The sequence below is a fragment of the Ctenocephalides felis genome, unplaced genomic scaffold (assembly GCF_003426905.1).
Source record: "Ctenocephalides felis isolate EL2017-DRISC unplaced genomic scaffold, ASM342690v1 CF-g0.4_SCAFFOLD_01170, whole genome shotgun sequence".
NCBI classification, from domain to species: domain Eukaryota; kingdom Metazoa; phylum Arthropoda; class Insecta; order Siphonaptera; family Pulicidae; genus Ctenocephalides; species Ctenocephalides felis.
This window is the reverse complement of record NW_020537324.1, coordinates 54,223,353-54,242,191: the sequence shown is the minus strand read 5'-3', so window position 1 is coordinate 54,242,191 and position 18,839 is coordinate 54,223,353. Positions and strand designations below refer to the sequence as shown.

The window sequence follows — 18,839 nt, the reverse complement described above, 5'->3', positions numbered from 1 at the left end:
TTTTTATCATAAATCAACGTGAACTGCAATTAATATCACCGTACAAATAAAAGATATATAGGCCGATTCTTCACTAAAATAGACCAATGTTCTGGCAAGGCTGTGTTACGTTCCAGTTTTTATACAAAATACTACTAAATACAGTCAAAATGCCATGTATTTGCTGTGCGCTCAGGCGTTTTACACATAAAATGCAAATTCACTCATATGTTATCAAATCACATCTCAAAGATCCAGTTATGATAAATCGTTTTTTTGACATTTTGTGTTTTCTTTGTAAAATTTTCTGTCTGAAACACCTGACTGCACTGCTACCACACAGGATTTTGACAGTTTTTAGTACTACTTTATATGAAAACTGCTCATAGACCTTATACTACATGGACTGCTAGTTCTCATATGTTTTCAATTGTATAAAGTGTACAAAGATAGAAGGGACTGTGACGTCACGTGCTGAACGAGCATTGCCGACAATCGTAGATTCTCCCGATTGATTAAATGTCATATGTCGTATGTTTTACTTTAATAACATAATGGCAATTGTGAACACTGATAATTTTGTAAGAAATTATATTAATAATAATATTTTGTCTATGAAATGAATGTACATATAATCGAATCAATCTGTTAAAATCGGTTTATGTATTATAAGGTCAATGCCATTTAATCATTCAAGCCAATGACGTTTAATAATTCGAGAGTGTTTTAGGAACCAGTGTTAAACTACATCGACAGATTTTTTCTCTACAATAATTTATCAATTTCAAGCACAAGATTTAATTTAATTAACATATGACATTTAATTAATCGGAAGAGTTCTACGATTGTCGGCTACACTCGTTCAGCAAGTGACGTCACAGTCCCTTTCCATCTTTATGCATTTATTTTGCCCTCGAGTCGTGGGCCTCGACTAGCAGTCAATTTAGTTATAAGGTCTATAAATCTGCTTAACATAATAACATAGTCTTTTGTCATAACATTGATTTATTTTACGGCTGAATCGACTCCTTAAAGTCGCCTTAACACAATTTATATGAGCCATAGTTTACAAACTAAACATTGCATTCAATCTGCTTCACTTGATTCTGTATATATTTTTTGTATGTTACAACTAACCCCAAGGTTTTGTTTCAACTAACCCCAGATGTGCTTTTTTACATTAATCAAGATGACTAATAAATTAATGATCATACGTTCCGGTTTGGCCGCGATAGTCCGGCAGATTTTCGCCTTATATCCCGGGTTTTTCTAAGAGCAATATTTTTCCGGATTTAGATTTTTTGTCCCAGATTGTCCCGGGTTTTCGAAGAGTACAGGTTTAAATTGAAGCTTTGCGATAATAGAATTATAACTATTCATTTTTCAAATATTTGAAAATGATATATGCAATGAGTATGCTTATATGCAACAATACGTTATGAATGAGAAAATTGCCGAATACAAATTTCCAAAGTCGGGATAATACAGCCTCTCACATTAATAAATTCTAACTTTTCAAAATTAGGAAAACTAGCTTTATCACTTGGCACAAGTGCTAATTTTTTAAATTAATTAAGAAGAGAATTGAACAGAATTTTATACTCAACAGAATTTTAGATTCAAAAGCAAACTAGCTGTGAGTGGAATTCTGTCTTGAGGCAATTATGGCATCGTGCCTTAAGGCAAATTGCTGAAACTTCCCGTACCGTAACGATATGTTCGAGGAATACTGAATATTTTCAAATAGATTATTATAAATATTGTACCATTGTCTAATATTTATGAGAATTATATAAACTGAATTGCAGAGTTGAAATTATTTGTTAAGTATATTAGAACTATAGTCAGAATTAAAACAACAAATCTGAAATATTTTCGATATACTAAAAACTAAAAAAAAGAAAAAAAAAACAATAGGAACAAATTTTTTTTTCCAAAATCAATTATTTTGTTAAGACAAGCAGAAAGTTCTTTGAATCATTCAAATCGGACGCTTAGTTCTCTCAAAAACTGCCATTTTTTACATAATCAGCTCCGTATCTTCGAAATGGCTGCGCCTGCCTTTGCCAAAAACTAATAAGCACTTCTCCCAATCATTACTAATTGAATGTTTTTTAGATCATTCAAATCGGATACTCCGTTCTCTCAAAAATTCGATTTCTATTTTCTGCACTATTTGCTCCGTATCTCCGAAACGGCTGGACCTGCCTTTACCAAAAACTAATCAGCTCTTTTTCCTATCAATAGGAATCGAATGATTTTTGAACCATTCAAATCGGTTGATTCGTGCGCCCTAAAACGTGACTGGAAATTTGTATCCATACATACATACACACACACACATACACACACACACACATCCATTTTTTTCTGAGGTATGCCAAAACGTTCAGAAACCTTCAAAACGTCGAGAAATGTTAAAATTTTCAATTCCGATTTTCGGCCCATTACAATAACTTACCCTACGGGAAGTTAAAAAACATATGAATCGATAAATATAAGATAATAACATCATATGTAAAAGAAGAGAAAACTATAGCATATAATCGAAAAGTAAAGATGTTACTAGAAGCTCGTAAATATGATTTAGAAAACAAATTAATTCGTTAAGAAAAGCTTTTTTATTGTATTCTTGAATATTATTTATTTTTTATTTTTTTTAAAATTATATTTAAGTTATTTAGCAGACATTCCACCGTCCCGGTGGACTTAAAAAAATATGGTCACCTTACTATTGATACAAATTAGCAATCACAAAAATTGTTACATATTATGAAAGATTGATGAATTTGAAACAAAATGAGATGAACACGATTTAAAATCAGTCATTAATAGTAATGCAAACCGAAATTTTATGATGGAGTAATTTTACATCACCTGCCAAAAATGACGAACCTGCACAGTTCTGTTTATTGCATCGGCCTGCGGGACAGTAATTATAAAAATATCATGCAGAACGGCGTACACGTCCAATTAAGAAAAAACTAGTGGGGTGGGTGGCATCGTGCCTTAAGGCAAATTGCTGGAACTTCCCGTACCGTAACGAAATGTTCGAGGAATACTGAATGTTTCCAAATAGATTATTATAAATATTGTAACATTGTCTAATATTTATAAGAATTATATAAACTGAATTGCAGAGTTGAAATTATTTGTAATTTGTAATATTGTAACATTATTGTAATTATTTTCGATATACAAAAAAACTAAAAAAAAAAACTTATACAATTTTTTTTCCAAAATCAATTATTTTCTTAAGACAAGCAGAAAGTTCTTTGAATCATTTAAATCGGACGCTTAGTTCTCTCAAAAACTGCCATTTTTTACATATTTAGCTTCGTATCTTCAAAATGGCTGGGCCTGTCTTTGCCAAAAAATAATAAACACTTCTCCCAATCATTACTAATTGAATGTTTATTAGATCATTCAAATCGGATACTCCGTTCTCTCAAAAATACGATTTCTATTTTCTGCACTCTTTGCTCCGTATCTCTGAAACGGCTGGACCTGCCTTTGCCAAAAACTAATCAGCTCTTTTCCCTATCAATAGGAATCGGTTGTTTTTTGAACCATTCAAATTGGTTGATCCGTGCGCCCTAAAACGTGACTGGAAATTTGTATCCACACATACATACACACACACACACACATCCATTTTTTCTGAGGTATGCCAAAACGTTCAGAAACCCTCAAAACGTCGAGAAATGTAAAAATTTTCAATTCCAATTTTCGGCCCATTACAATAACTTACCCTACGGGAAGTTAAAAATTATTTTAATATCCTATTGCCTGTTACTGATTACCTTGTTACATAAGAAAGCTAATAGAGACAGTGGTGTTGTCAAGCTGGAACGCGTTTTTAACTTCCCGTAGGGTAAGTTATTGTAATGGGCCGAAAATCGGAATTGAAAATTTTTACATTTCTCGACGTTTTGAAGGTTTCTGAACATTTTGGCATACCTCAGAATAAATGGATGTGTGTGTGTGTGTATGTATGTATGGATACAAATTTCCAGTCACGTTTTAGGGCGCACGGATCAACCGATTTGAATGGTTCAAAAAACATTCGATTCCTATTGATAGGGAAAAGAGCTGATTAGTTTTTGGCGAAGGCAGGTCCAGCCGTTTCGGAGATACGGAGCAAAGAGTGCAGAAAATAGAAATCAAATTTTTGAGAGAACGGAGTATCCGATTTGAATGATCTAAAAAACATTCAATTAGTAATGATCGGGAGAAGTGTTTATTAGTTTTTGGCGAAGGCAGGCCCAGCCATTTTCAAGATACGGAGCTAAATATGTAAAAAATGGCATTTTGAGAGAACTAAGCGTCCGATTTAAATGATTCAAAGAACTTTCTGCTTGTCTTAAGAAAATAATTGATTTTGGAAAAAAAAATTGTATAAGTTTTTTTTTTTAGTTTTTTTGTATATCGAAAATAATTACAATAATGTTACAATATTACAAATTACAAATAATTTCAACTCTGCAATTCAGTTTATATAATTCTTATAAATATTAGACAATGTTACAATATTTATAATAATCTATTTGGAAACATTCAGTATTCCTCGAACATTTCGTTACGGTACGGGAAGTTCCAGCAATTTGCCTTAAGGCACGATGCCATAATTGCCTCAAGACAGAATTCCACTTACAGCTAGTTTTTTCTAATTTTTGTCAAAAAGCAAGAAGCCCGGACCGAACATCATTAGCTTAGTTTATTATATTTTATATATATAGCATAACAAAAACATATATTTGCACAAAATGAGTTTCTTGCCTTTTCGAACCGGAACAAATATGAGAATAGGTTTTGAACCGATCCGGTTTAATTTAGCTGTTCCGGTAAAAAACATATTTGACCAACGACACTGGCTAAGGAATGTTTGTAATTGATTATTCAAAAAAATTTTGAGATATTAAAAAAATCACAGAAAGCACATTAAACTTTCAGTTATTTGTTGAGCTTTCAGTTGAACTTCACTTACCACTTTCTATGATGCGTTCCATTTTAAAAATTATTTTAAACTATTTCAAAAATTGCAGCGGTATTGCGCACCATCAAATCTTTAGGTAATCGAATGCCGTATTACAATTTATTAATATATTGTTATTGCTTTATTTTTCAAAATGATGCCAGATAAATCACATATTTTCAAGAAACATATTTTTCATATTGATAAAGCAAGTGAAATAGGGACTGATCGTTGTGACTGGTGCTAATTTTGATAGGTCAGAAAAGTTACGCCAGAAACTGTACTAATTGCTAATGCATCAAAATCTGTCTATCGAACCTAAATTAGTGATTTTCTTAAATAACGTAATTAAGACTACACTACATATTTAATGTAATTTACACATGTAAAATTTAATATGTACCTACTTAGAATAAGGTTGCTCAAGTCGTGTCACCACCAATCGTGATAAAGATGATTCTGAATTTTTTTCTAACTAACGTTTGTATGTATTACTTATTTTTCAATCGTTTAAAATTTGTTAAGGTAATGCCTGAAGTTTTAATTTCAAATTTTGAATACTTTAAAGCTGTACACCATTTCTTACTGTACTGGAGTTCTCGTTTAATAAAAAGCGTTTTATGATTTTTTTGTTAAGGACGATAAAATAATAATTAAATACATTTTTATAGATTATGCTTAAATTGGAAAAAAACCGTGTGGATTAAAGCAATAACGGTTTTTATCAAAAACAAAACTAAGTTTAACTTTAGTGTTTTTAACCAAAAACACTTTGAAACTTTATTTAAGTTTCAATAAATGCCAAAGATTTTATGTTTTTTTTCAAAGAACTTTTCCAGTACAAAAATTAGGATATAAGTAATACTATAATAATAATATCCTATAATTTTTCCATCTCGCATAATACGCTTTCTCGCTTATAATGTGTTCTTGGTAATGTCTTCGAGAAATCGTGTTAAAGAAGTTTTACTTCATATATATATATTATATATATGAGTAAGTTCTTGTAGGGCAATATATCAAAGTATAAAAAACAAAGATTTATAAATTAATCTTTAAATCCAAACGTTTCGGCATTCAATTTAATGTCATTTATTAATAATGATTTTATCTTTTTTAACTAAAAGCTTTCTTCATTTTTCAAAAAAAAAATCATTTATAAAGATTTTCTTCGTTGTTTCGATATGAAATGTTTTTCTTTTTAATATAATATAATATAGTCATTTTTGGATATATATATTTTTGAGAAAAAGGTGGTTTTTAGTGCAAAAAGTTAAAATCCTAAATATATGAAATATATATATATATATATATATATATATATATATATATATAGTTATATAAGATATATAACAAATGTATTCTGATTCACTCTTTTTTGCACTAATTTATTAAATAATATTAATTTTACAAACGTTTCGAAACTAGATTTGTCTGTTTTTATTCTATTGATATATATGAGTGTTGTTTGTTCATATTTCAAATTTAATATATTATAAGAGTGTTGTTTGTTCATATTTATAATTTAATATATATATATATATATATAAAATATATATAAGAGCTCTTAAGAACTTAAGAGCTTAAGAATTTCTTGTTCGACGTAGAAACATATTTTTGAAATGTTTTTTGCAGGCAAATACTCAAAATAAAAAGCAATAAATAATCAACTGTACAAAACGTACATAATGAATAGTTGATAATTTGTGCTCATTATACATCTTTTGCCCCCTAATTTTAAATATTGACCTTAAATTTTTTTTGGGTTTTTGATATATTGGTTGTTACCCGCGGACCTTTATATTATTTATGTATATATATATATATATATATATATATATAAATAATTATATATATAGTATAGTATAGTATTAAATGAAAATCTATAGCATTTTCCATTCAATTATACGAACTTGCATTGGCACACGCTCACAAAAATATATCAGCAAGAAAAAACTTGATGAAATCACGCAGGTTTTTTTTAATGAAGCTTTTTAGAATTAGAGGCAATATTTCTATTTTTCGCAGATACACAGATCGAATTACTTACAAAACAGTCTGAAGATGGAGAAAAAGTGATCGGCATAAAAGAAACATGTATGACAAATGATAATCTTAATGTAGACAGCAATACAGAAAATGATGGTCCATGTGACAATATCGTAAATGAATCAGTCAGTATTTCAAAAGAATGTAATAGTCATAATAATGACACTTCAAATATTGAAAATAATAGTTCAATAAATAGTAGTATCTCTATACAAAATAATAATCGAAGTGCAATAAATACTGTCGTTGAGCAACATGATGAAAAATGCGGTATAGAATGCAATAAAAACTGCACTAGTTGTTTGGTCAAGGAGGAAGAATATATCAAATTAACAGATGAAAACAAATATTTCGAATCTCTTGATAATTCATTAGAGTGTGAACATTTTTCTTTAATCGAGCAAAACGACGAACAATTGATTTCTAACGAAAACAACTACGATATCATAGCTTCTGATTCATGTGATGAAGAGGAAAATGTAGATCCATCTTTGTGTGATTTGAATACAAAAACGAATGATAAATGTAAATCGGTTGAAAGGGATGACAATGGCGAGGATGAACTTACTATTGTAAATCATCATAGCAATATTCATGATGAAGATAAAAAATCTATACTAGATGAAAATACAATCACACAAGATCAACCGATTTATTCTTCTACCAATATAAATATTAACGCTAATGCTAACACAAATTATAATTCCGCTCTAGACAAAATTGAGAACAGCAAAATCTGTAATAATATTGAAATTAAAAGCATAGATTTGGATGCAAAAAAAAGCGTGGATGAGCATGTTTCTGAGGTGGCACAAAAAGACGAGCAATTGGTTCCTAAAGAAAACAATGAAAGTCATGGTGAAAGAGTATATAGGCAATGGAGTCAATGGAAGAGGGAGATGATGGAAATTAATCTTGATGATAATACAAACTTTACAGAAGATAATATGAATTTATTTCTTGTCAAAGATGGTGACACTGATAATACAACAATTACTAATGCAAAAAAATTAGAAACTAACCAATTATCCAAAACGAAAATTAGCATTGACGATATTATAATTCCAGAAAATAATACAATTCACGAAGATGACTCCAATAATGAAGGTTGTAACCATTCCAATCTAATTAGCAGTGATGATGATGTAGTACACGAAGTTTTAACCAAATGCGGAATCAATCCGTCATTATTTTTAAATTCATCATGCACACATGACAAAACACAATGTACTCAAAGTTGTATTTCTACGGAACATTCTCGTGAACCCGATCAGACTCCTAATAATTGCTATCCCGACTATGGTCAAAATATCACAAACGATAGTTTGGAAGAAAAACTGTTTGGAGAACTTTTTCAAGAAGAAGCTGAAAATGTATACGATATTGAATTCAAGCCAACGCCAGCGCAAATGTATAAATTTTCAAATCCACCTGATTCATTTATAAAAAGTAATGGAACTACTGCCAATTTCCCAATCAATGGCCATGATATGGACGTATTATATGAAAATAGGAATACAAACAAAAAATATATTGTTCTTAATGGATTTATAAATAACGAAAAAACTGCATTCATAAAAGACTTAAAAAATCCTGATATAGATATCATAACAAATGCTAAAGTAGATGATAAAATGTATGACATAAATCATTCCAAAATATATCATAATGGTGCTATCAACGATGAAAAAAATGAAGACAAAGTTTCAGAAGATTCTATTACATTTAATCGGGATAATCAAGAATCTAATGAAAATAATTCAAATGCTAATGCAATAAAATATGCTGATGCACAAAGTGATAGACTAAATGAAAATTCATTAAGTTCTTTTAGTAATTCAATAATTGCATCAACTGAAAACAGATTATATAATACAAATGTGCAAAGTGAGGCCGATGAAGTGATTATCCACAATGATTGCATTTTGCCAAATAATTTGAAAAATAAATCAGATAAATCCAATTCTGTCGATAAAAATATCATGAACGATAATGTTGAATTTGAGATTTTAATAGATTTTTTAAATACTTTAAATGATAACAACAGAAAGAAGCATAAGTATTATTTCTGTGTAAAGTCAAACAAAATTTTCGAAGTACATATGCCTTGTCTTAATACACAATATAATGAATCACAATCGTGCCTATCAGGTACATTTGAAAAGCATAAATATCATCAACATATTCAAAATGCTTCTCGCCTATACCTTAATCGTAAAAATGAATTAAATTCAAACCAAGGTCGTCAAAGTAATTCAACTGATAAAAACAAAAGTAATTTGTTGAATAAGGTATTATTGTCAGGTGACGTTTTTGCAGGAGACAATTCCAAACTTGGTGAAATGCCAAAAATAAGATCAAATCATAAATTGCAAACACATCCTCTGCAATTTAACGCTAGGGATGTTGCTAGTACATCAAACAGATGCGTATCAGAATATGATGAACTCCTTTTGAATAATAGTAGATTTCAAGAAAATAATTGTTGTACTGACGCAGTTCAAATGACAAATCTCCAACAGCAAGATAATGATAGTTTGATTAAAAATACTCTTATGTGCAATAATACAACCGCTACATCTTCAAGAACACTGGAAGATGCAGTAGTTAGAATTGGTGAGGAAAAGACCATAAGCACAGTGCCTCCAGAAGAGTATAAATCCAAAGATGAAGAACTATGTCATAATAAATCAATTTTGATTAATGATGAAACCGATAAGCGGTCAGCATCAGATAATAATTTCAATCCCAATTTAAATAAAACATCAGAAAATTTACAAACATTAAAAAATAAACCGGAAGAATCAATTACATCTTTTTCAGACACGGAAAATGAAGAAAATTTTTCTACTGATACCTCGTCAGCACAAAATAATATTAATAAAACAAATCAAATAGATAGGAGTTTTAAAGCTTGCTTAAAAAATGATTTATTAAAATATAGGCAAGAAATCGAAAATTCTGAAGAAATCAATTCTGTGATGAATAAAGAATATAATATTAAATCAAATAAAGATGTAGAAGTATTTAATAAAGAAAACAAACCTAGCTTAACAAACCATTCATCTACTGAAAATAATTTACATGATAAAGTTATGATCGAAGTCGAGCAAGCAAAATTGAATCTGCCAGATGCAGCCGGACAACCTGGTGTTCAGAATAAATCAGATAATTTAGAAAAAATCGTAAAAAGGCTTGAACGTAAAAACAATTACGTAGAAAAAAATATACCTGATAAAGCAATGATCGAAGTTGAGCAAACAAATTTGAATCTAATCGAAAAGGAGCTTGAACGTGAAAACAATTACGTAGGAAAAAATGTACATGACAAAGCTATGATCCAAGTCGAGCAAGCAAATTTGCATCTACCATTTGCAACCGGACAACTTGGTGTTCAAAATAAATCAATTAATTTTGGAAAAACTGGAAAAAAGCTTGAACGTGATATATTACCCGAAAAAGGCTTAATTCAAACTAATTCTGTTAATGAAAATACATCTGCGCCAAAATTTCACATAATAGAAGATTTGATTATACCTAATAAGTATAACATAGATGTGAAGCTTCTTATGCAGAACAATGGACAAGTTGAGCGTAATATTAGTACATCTGACAAAAATTTATTGCGCAAAAATACAAAATTGTCTATATCTAAGCAGAATGGTCAGCAAAATAATATAAAGAATACAAATGATAATCATGAACGAATAACAAGAAGTGATGCTCAATCTGAAAATTTGTTTTCTACAAAGGATGGTAGAATTGAAAACTTGAACAATGAAATAATTATGCAAGAACAACCAAATTATTATAGAGACATGTGGAATAAAACTCTACATTCCACAGAGGTTCGTAATATTAGTACATCTGATGAAAGTTTATTGCGCAAAAATACAAAATTGTCTACATCTAAGCAGAAGGGTCAGCAAAATAATATGAAGAATACAAATGATAATCATGAACGGTCAATAAGAAGTGATGCTCAATCTGAAAATTTGTTTTCTACAAAGGATAGTAGAATTGAAAACTTGAGTAATGAAATAATTATGCAAGAAGAACCAAATTATTATAGAGACATGTGGAATAAAACTCTACATCCCACGGAGGATTTTGGACAATCTGACAAATTTGACAATAATGTTGTGAATTATAGTACTAATCCACATAACAATGTGCTTCTCTTTTATGGTGCAGATAAAACACCTAGCTTGAATATTACAAGACACAAAAATTACAATAAATTCCAGAAACCAATTACATCAGATCTGTCATTAAATACTTTGCAACCCTATGCTAATCGCTTACAAATTTCTAATAACTTTGATCCACCAGCAAACGTTCACGAGATATTCCCAAATACATCAAAAAACGAACAACTGGGAAAAATTGATGACAGTTTAGTTTTCAAGGAACAGTTAAAGAGGCGTAATACAAGAAAACTTAACAAATATTCAAGAAATGAGACAAAAGTAGTAAACAGTAAATCAATCTATACTGCGCCATTGACGGTCGCAATTGCACAACCGCATGCTGTGGTGAATGGTCAGCATAACACATGTCAATTGGATTTTAATAAAGGCAAGGAAAAAATTAAGAAGTTAATATCATATGGTATTATAAAAACATGTCATATTTGTTTATATTTTTAGAAAATCGTGGCATCTATCGAACTGGTCAACTAAATGTTGCCAAACCTAAGTTCTCACAAACCTATTCTACAAATGTATCACACCCTCATGCCAGAAATGCAGCTTTCGTATATGATCCTACTATATACAATGGTAAATATTACATTTTTAATATTTTTCCCCATTCATCCTCAATGATACTAATATTTTTTTAGAATATGTAGCAAATGTGAATGGCTTACAGGCTCGGCATAACTATTTTCCGCCTTATAATGTGCCAAGTTTCAGTTCTTTTCATCGACAAGGAAACGTTACTTGGGATACTTCTGCAAATTTTATTCATCATGGCAGAAATGATGTAAATTCTCACTCTCACTCAATTGTCAGAAATGATGTAAATGCTCACTCTCATTCAATTGGGAGAAATGATGTAAATGCTCACTCTCACTCAATTGTCAGAAATGATGTAAATGCTCACTCTCATTCAATTGGGAGAAATGATGTAAATGCTCACTCTCATTCAATTGGCAGAAATGATGTAAATTCTCACTCTCATTCAATTGGCAGAAATGATGTAAATCCTCACTCAAATTCAATTGGCAGAAGTGATGTAAATTCTCACTCTCATTCAATTGGCAGAAATGATGTAAATTCTCACTCTCTTCAATTGGCAGAAATGATGTAAATTCTCAGGCTCATTCAATTGAAGAAATGATGTAAATTCTCACTCTCATCCAATTGGCAGAAATGATGTAAATTCTTACTCTCATTCAATTGGCAGAAAATGATGTAATTCTCACTCTCATTCAATTGGCGGAAATGATGTAAATTCTCACTCTCATTCAAATTGACAGAAATGATGTAAATTCTCACTCTCATTCAATTGGCAGAAATGATGTAAAATTCTCACTCTCATTCAATTGGCAGAAATGATGTAAATTCTCAGGCTCATTCAATTGGCAGAAATGATGTAAATTCTTACTCTCATTCAATTGGCAGAAATGATGTAAATTCTCACTCTCATTCAATTGGCAGAAATGATGTAAATTCTCACTCTCATTCAATTGACAGAAATGATGTAAATTCTCACTCTCATTCAATAGGCAGAAATGATGTAAATCCTCACTCAAATTCAATTGGCAGAAGTGATATAATTCTCACTCTCTCATTCAATTGGCAGAAATGATGTAAATTCTCTCACTCTCATTCAATTGGCAGAAATGATGTAAATTCTCACTCTCATTCAATTGGCAGAAATGATGTAAATTCTTACTCTCATTCAATTGGCAGAAATGATGTAAATTCTTACTCTCATTCAATTGGCAGAAATGATGTAAATTCTCACTCTCATTCAATTGGCAGAAATGATGTAAACTCTCACAATATTTACAGCGATAAAAATATTCACAAAATATTAACAAATAATGTAAATGAAACTCGTTTAAATTCACATAACTTGCTGAGAACATCAAGGGATCACGCAGCTCTAAAATCTTATTCTGATAGCATTCGTGAAGACAACAATATGATGTTTACACATATTCCATCTGGTAATACAAATAGATACCGAATGGTTTCAAACACTAATCAAACTTCATCTTTGCCAACGAATAATATTTTCAAGCAATCAAGAATACCGAGGAATGATATTGTTAGCGATTTCGGCCTGACAATGAGAGAAAATCAAAGAAAAATTAACAATGGCTATGATTACACAAGAGTTGCAAAAAATTTCAACAATGGCATCAATAGAAAAGAGACTACAGCATTAGAAATGAATAAAGATGAGTATAAAACTGCATTGCAAGTTGTGAATAATGCTTCGGTACATAAGGATGAAATTCAGAAAGCTTGCCCTAAATCGCCTTTGCGATCTATACGTAAAAATACATTTGATCTAAATTGTGATAACAGGATAAAAATTATAGGAAGTAAAGAACAAGTACAGTCTTCCAAAAGTTACCCTCATATACCAGAAAAAAACTCATTGCCAAATTTGAATATTTTTTCTAATGAAAATTCAAATATGAGCCGTTTGTTTTTTAATTCTAAGCAATTAGGTGCGCAAAGTACACCGGATTCGAAACTGGATAAATTAATCGATCTACAATCAAATACAAGCAAAGATGAACATAATAAAAAATTGATTACCGTCATCCCTAAGGAGCCTAAAAATTTTGCTGATAATAAAAACTCAGAAGTTCCTGAATTCTCTGAAACAAAAGGTAAGATTTGTGATTGAATTATTAAGTTAATTTTAAGTATTGGTTGTATACTAATAATTTTTTGAAAAATTTGATATAATAAAACTTATAAAAAATAAAATGCAATATAATTTAGATATATATTTCTATTTTCAGAAAATCGTGATACTGCAAAAAATGATCAGTTTTCTGTTAAGAGATTGGCGGGTGTTCATTTTCTACCCAAGGCATTGGAATCATGCAGTGTTGAAGAATTGGCGTATATGAAGAATCTACCTGATATAAATAAATCGATAGACGAAAACATATCAAATGCTGTCAAACTCACGATATCTTGAGTAATTATCAATCATTTAACAGAAATTTAAATTTTAAACTTCAAACCGATGCTTCAAAACAGCTCATTTGTCTAATAAATATCCCCAAGAAAAATCAAACTCAGGAAAGAGCAAAGTTTATTTGAAAAAAAGAGAGTTTTTCAATCGATTTCATTTAAAAGATAAATTAGAAAAGAAACACATTGCTCGAGAATCTGAACGAAGTTCTCGGTTGGGTACATCAAATATTGCTCACGACAAAAATACGGATTGTTCAATAAGTAATTTGCCTGTTCCAACCAAATTTTTCAAATATAGGAAAAATTTAATACCAAAGAAAAACACTAAAATTAATGATATTAAAAAAGATGAAATATTGGATCTTGAATGAAATGAAGGCAATGCTAAATCTAGGCTCACGGCAAATGTAGATGAACAGCTCTTAGGAAATATTGAATGATTTTAGTCTCCAGTGTAGTATATCAACGTCTAAAATTGATTTCGCAAAATTGACAAAATCAAACTCTAAAGTATTAGATCACATTAGTATTAATAATACTAATAAGTCATCAGAAACAAGTCCTTCAAAATCGCCAGATTTAATATCGCCATGCATAGTCAAAACGAGACAAAACCAAACCCCCGCAGAAGAACTAATTTTCTTAAACAGTATACTAAACCAAAGAATAAAACTGCATCTAAGACTGCTCCATGGAAGTGCAAAAATTCTTACAAGGCTTACAATAAAATAATCTCTAAACGGGATAAGAATTTAATAAAAAATCTCCATATCGCAGTGTTTATCTAAGTAAAATGAAGTAGCTACGAACGTAATGCGAGTAAAATATAGGAAAAATCGCGTTACGGAAATATCCGTTTTACCTATATCAGAATATAAACGGCATACTAGAAGTGTTACTAAGCAACTTGAAATTGAAAATGCCATTCGAAGCATCCAACAAAGTCAAAAGTTTGTTCAGAGAAGACTGATTCGACAAAGAATAAAATTTTGGCTAAAATTTATTTGAGTAGAGCGCATAGGGAAAAATTAAATGCAATTGATACGGAAAATAAAAACGGTGGCCAAGCTCAAGACATAATTCATACTAATATAGGTGAGCTATCACCAAAATTAAAAAATTCTACATCATTTTCATGCATATCAATTATTGATATAAAGCCAGTATCTAGTCACCAGAATATAAATAGAAATTTCGAAGACGATTGTGATTCACTGAAAATGGAGCAAGTATCAACGATTAAAACTATCCTTTTGCTTTTGCCTCCTGATGCAAAGTGGAATGATTTTGATAATATAAATAATCAATTTTATATTTTTGATTTACTTGACCAACAAAATAGTTTAGGTAAAGTATATAAAGCGACAACTCAAGTCAAAATAAAATTGAAATGCAATTTAGAGGAAAGTATTAGAGAATATTTACAAAAACAACTATTGCATATCGAAGATGCAGTCAAACTAGGTAGTATCAAAGAGAATCCATCAGAAGTAAAGACAGAACAAAAAGCAAAAAATATATCAAAATCACACTTTATTGACAAAAGTACTGTTGAACCCGATAACATTAATGATATTGATACATCTCCTGCTACAATATCTTCCATTGGAGATAGTTTAAACACCAATAATGTAAGCACAACCAAAGATGCTGATGAATCTATTGAATATATGAATTTATCTGAAGATAATAACTTATTAAAGCATGAATTCTTCAAGCAAAACTTGCCTATTTCACCAGCTTCTAGTGCTAATTTGAATACAAAGGTATTGGAACAAAAATCAAATGCTGCTTATGTATCAGCTTTCGAAACCAATTCGAAAATAGGATTTTCAGATTTATATAATAATCATTTGGACATTATAGGTACAATTCCTTGCGTACAAAAGAGTCTCATTAATAATAATGTAGGAATAGTAGACAAACAAAATTCTACTAACGTTTACGAAATTTTATTTTCTTCATTATTTAATAGTTCATCATACAGTATAAATAAAAATAATACGCAAATAGAAAATATTGGATTAATCTTTGACGATACGCTGCTAATTTTATCTCTTAAGGAGTTCAGTAGAAACGAAATCAAATCTCACATGTGTAATAATAATAGAAACACTAGCATTGTTTACAGAGCTCTATTTTCTGCATCTGCAACTATTGTTTTACATGCGGAAAATAGCAAAAGTGTATTCGAAAAGAATATTGAATTAGGGTCCAAAATATTTTCTACCTTTTGTTCCTCTATACTCTCGAACAAGAGCTTTATAAAAATAGACGAACTGTATAGATCCGATGATGATCTTTTAGCTCTTGATGAGGCAAGAAATGAAAATATTGATCCAAAAATGCATAAGTGTATCTCTAATATATCAGATGATCGAGCTAATGGTGAAGTTACGCAAGATGTTCCGAATTTGGGTGTTCATTTTGAATCCTGTGCAAGTGATAAAAGTACTCAAAATATTACAGAAATAATGCAGGAGATGAAGTTGAATGTATCTATTAATAATTTACAAACATCCTGCGATAATGAAAATGCAGTTACGAAAATAAAATACTGCAATTCTCCCTTAAGAATTCCATACGCCAACCCGTCAGATAGTGTAGAATTTTGGAAGAATATAGAAATAATTGAAAATAATACTTTTGAATTTAATGACAAATTGAATTCTAAATATGATTTAGAAGTTTATAATCACTATGGTAAGCTCTCGTTGAATACTAAGCCTATCAGCAATCAGTCATTACCAAAAAGTAAAAATATTGATAAGGCGAATAAATTACATTGCAATGCGACAAACGAATCAATCAAGAGAAAATTATCTACAGAAACGGATTTAAATTATCCAAATAAGAAACAAAAGAATATACATAACGACATTGATGAATTAAAAGATAGCCTAGAATATGATAAAAGCTTACTAAAACTGAATACAAAACTTGACTTAGCCGAATCGCCTTTCACAGACCAAGTCAAGAATAATACAGAAGACAATATTATTAGTGAAAATCATCAAATCAATTTAAATGTAGAAAACAAAATACCTTTGAAAAAGGATGGTAATAACTTATATGACTTTTTTAATAGAAATGTAGTTGAAGAAAACATTAAAGAATTTAATATGGATACCGAAGCAATATTGGATAATAATTCAAGATCTTCTAGTTCATCGAATGATAAAAATTTTTGCCATGTTAAGGAAAGTTCTCCGCTTAATAATTTTATTAATGATCAAAATATCAACACAAATATTACTGAAAACAATATTAAATTAGACAAAAGAAAAAAGCTCAAAAGGCATTCTGATAAATCTGACAAAACAAAGAACGTTGAAATAAATCTTGAACGTGTAAAGAATAAGCATAAATCATATTCTGAGAAAAAAACCAAATTCGCAAATGAAATCAATGCAACAAGCAATGAAAATTGGTCTTTTAACAAATACGTTCCTGCTGAAAGTACTGTTCAAGTGAAAACAAATCAGAGAAATTTTGTCCTTCGCGGCGAAAATCAACTGAATATTCCAATAAGACTGACGGAAATTATAAAAATGATAGTATTTGTACGAATGGCAATGAGTATATAATTAGAGAAAAACGTAAGAAACGTTACAAAGAAAAACATCAGGAAAAATCACACAAAAATTCTTCAGAAACTGATGATATTAATAAAACCAATACAATGAAGAAAAATAAAAATGTAGACTTTAGAAAGGAATTACGTGGTTTAATAAAGAAAACAGCAAGAAATCCGGAATTTCAGAATAGTAGTGACTCGAAATCAAATTGTATAGAAGATGAGAAGAAAAATGTTTCTAATATGACTAAAACAATAAGTAGCAAACCTCATATTAATAAAACATTAGAGAAATCAAACCGTCAGAAAGTTCCGCGTATTACTAGGCAAGTTGACTTTTTGTCTATGAGTTCTAAACGGGATACAGATAACAGCACTTCACCAAAATCAATTGCTGATGATGATGTCGTAAAAGATAGAAAGTTCCTAAAATATTTTAAAATACCTCAGAAAAGTAGTGACTTGAAATCAAATTGTATGGAAGATGAGAAGGCAAATGTTCCTAATATGACTAAAACAATAAATAGCAAACCGCATATTAATAAAACATTAGAGAAATCAAACCGTACGAAAGTTCCTCGTATTATTAGGGAAGTTGACTTTTTGTCTATGAGTTCTAACCAGGATACAGATAATAGCACTTCGCCAAAATCAATTGCTGATGATGATGTCGTAAAAGATAGAAAGTTCCTAAAATATTTTAAAATACCTCAGAAAAGTAGTGACATAAAATCAAATTGTATGGAAGATGAGAAGAAAAATGTTCCTAATATGACTAAAACAATAAGTAGGAAACCTCATATTAATAAAACATTAGAGAAATCAAACCGCCCGAAAGTTTCTCGTATTATTAGGGAAGTTGATTTTTATCTATGAGTTCTAACCAGGATACAGATAACAGTACTTCGCCAAAATCAATTGCTGATGATGATGTCGTAAAAGATAGAAATTCCTAAAATATTTTAAAATACCGAAAAAGTTGAATAAAGAACAGAATGAATATATTATATGATATAAACATTTATCAACTTAGAACAAATAAACAAAGAACAAATATCGGAAGAAACTGATTCTTGATATTCTTCTCACC

The 18,839-nt window shown here is 30.0% G+C and overlaps 2 protein-coding genes across 2 annotated transcripts; both read left to right on the top strand.

Moving 5' to 3' along the window:
- The first annotated feature begins 2,538 nt into the window (after positions 1 to 2,538).
- On the top strand, positions 2,539 to 14,173 carry LOC113367395 (protein PF14_0175-like). The gene is made up of 9 exons (XM_026609006.1): positions 2,539 to 2,554; positions 6,983 to 8,414; positions 8,517 to 9,725; positions 9,948 to 11,581; positions 11,653 to 11,784; positions 11,847 to 12,312; positions 12,850 to 13,573; positions 13,685 to 13,856; positions 13,992 to 14,173. The coding sequence occupies exons 1-9, from the start codon at positions 2,539 to 2,541 to the stop codon at positions 14,171 to 14,173; spliced, it is 5,967 nt and encodes a 1,988-aa protein (XP_026464791.1).
- Positions 14,174 to 14,985: 812 nt separating this feature from the next.
- On the top strand, positions 14,986 to 18,625 carry LOC113367394. The gene is made up of 4 exons (XM_026609005.1): positions 14,986 to 15,122; positions 15,185 to 17,232; positions 17,449 to 17,642; positions 17,705 to 18,625. The coding sequence occupies exons 1-4, from the start codon at positions 14,986 to 14,988 to the stop codon at positions 18,623 to 18,625; spliced, it is 3,300 nt and encodes a 1,099-aa protein (XP_026464790.1).
- The last annotated feature ends 214 nt before the right edge of the window (positions 18,626 to 18,839 follow it).

What these genes read in the sequence shown, in the direction of transcription:
- LOC113367395 (XM_026609006.1), top strand. An exon ending in AATGATGAAACCGATAAGCG is followed by an intron (nt 9,726 to 9,947) that starts GTCAGCATCAGA and finishes ATTAAAATATAG; the next exon opens with GCAAGAAATCGAAAATTCTG. An exon ending in TCAATTGGATTTTAATAAAG is followed by an intron (nt 11,582 to 11,652) that starts GCAAGGAAAAAA and finishes TTATATTTTTAG; the next exon opens with AAAATCGTGGCATCTATCGA.
- LOC113367394 (XM_026609005.1), top strand. Translation starts at nt 14,986, where the DNA reads ATGCGAGTAAAATATAGGAAAAATCGCGTTACGGAAATATCCGTTTTA. An exon ending in AGCATCCAACAAAGTCAAAA is followed by an intron (nt 15,123 to 15,184) that starts GTTTGTTCAGAG and finishes TTATTTGAGTAG; the next exon opens with AGCGCATAGGGAAAAATTAA. An exon ending in AATACCTTTGAAAAAGGATG is followed by an intron (nt 17,233 to 17,448) that starts GTAATAACTTAT and finishes ATATTAAATTAG; the next exon opens with ACAAAAGAAAAAAGCTCAAA.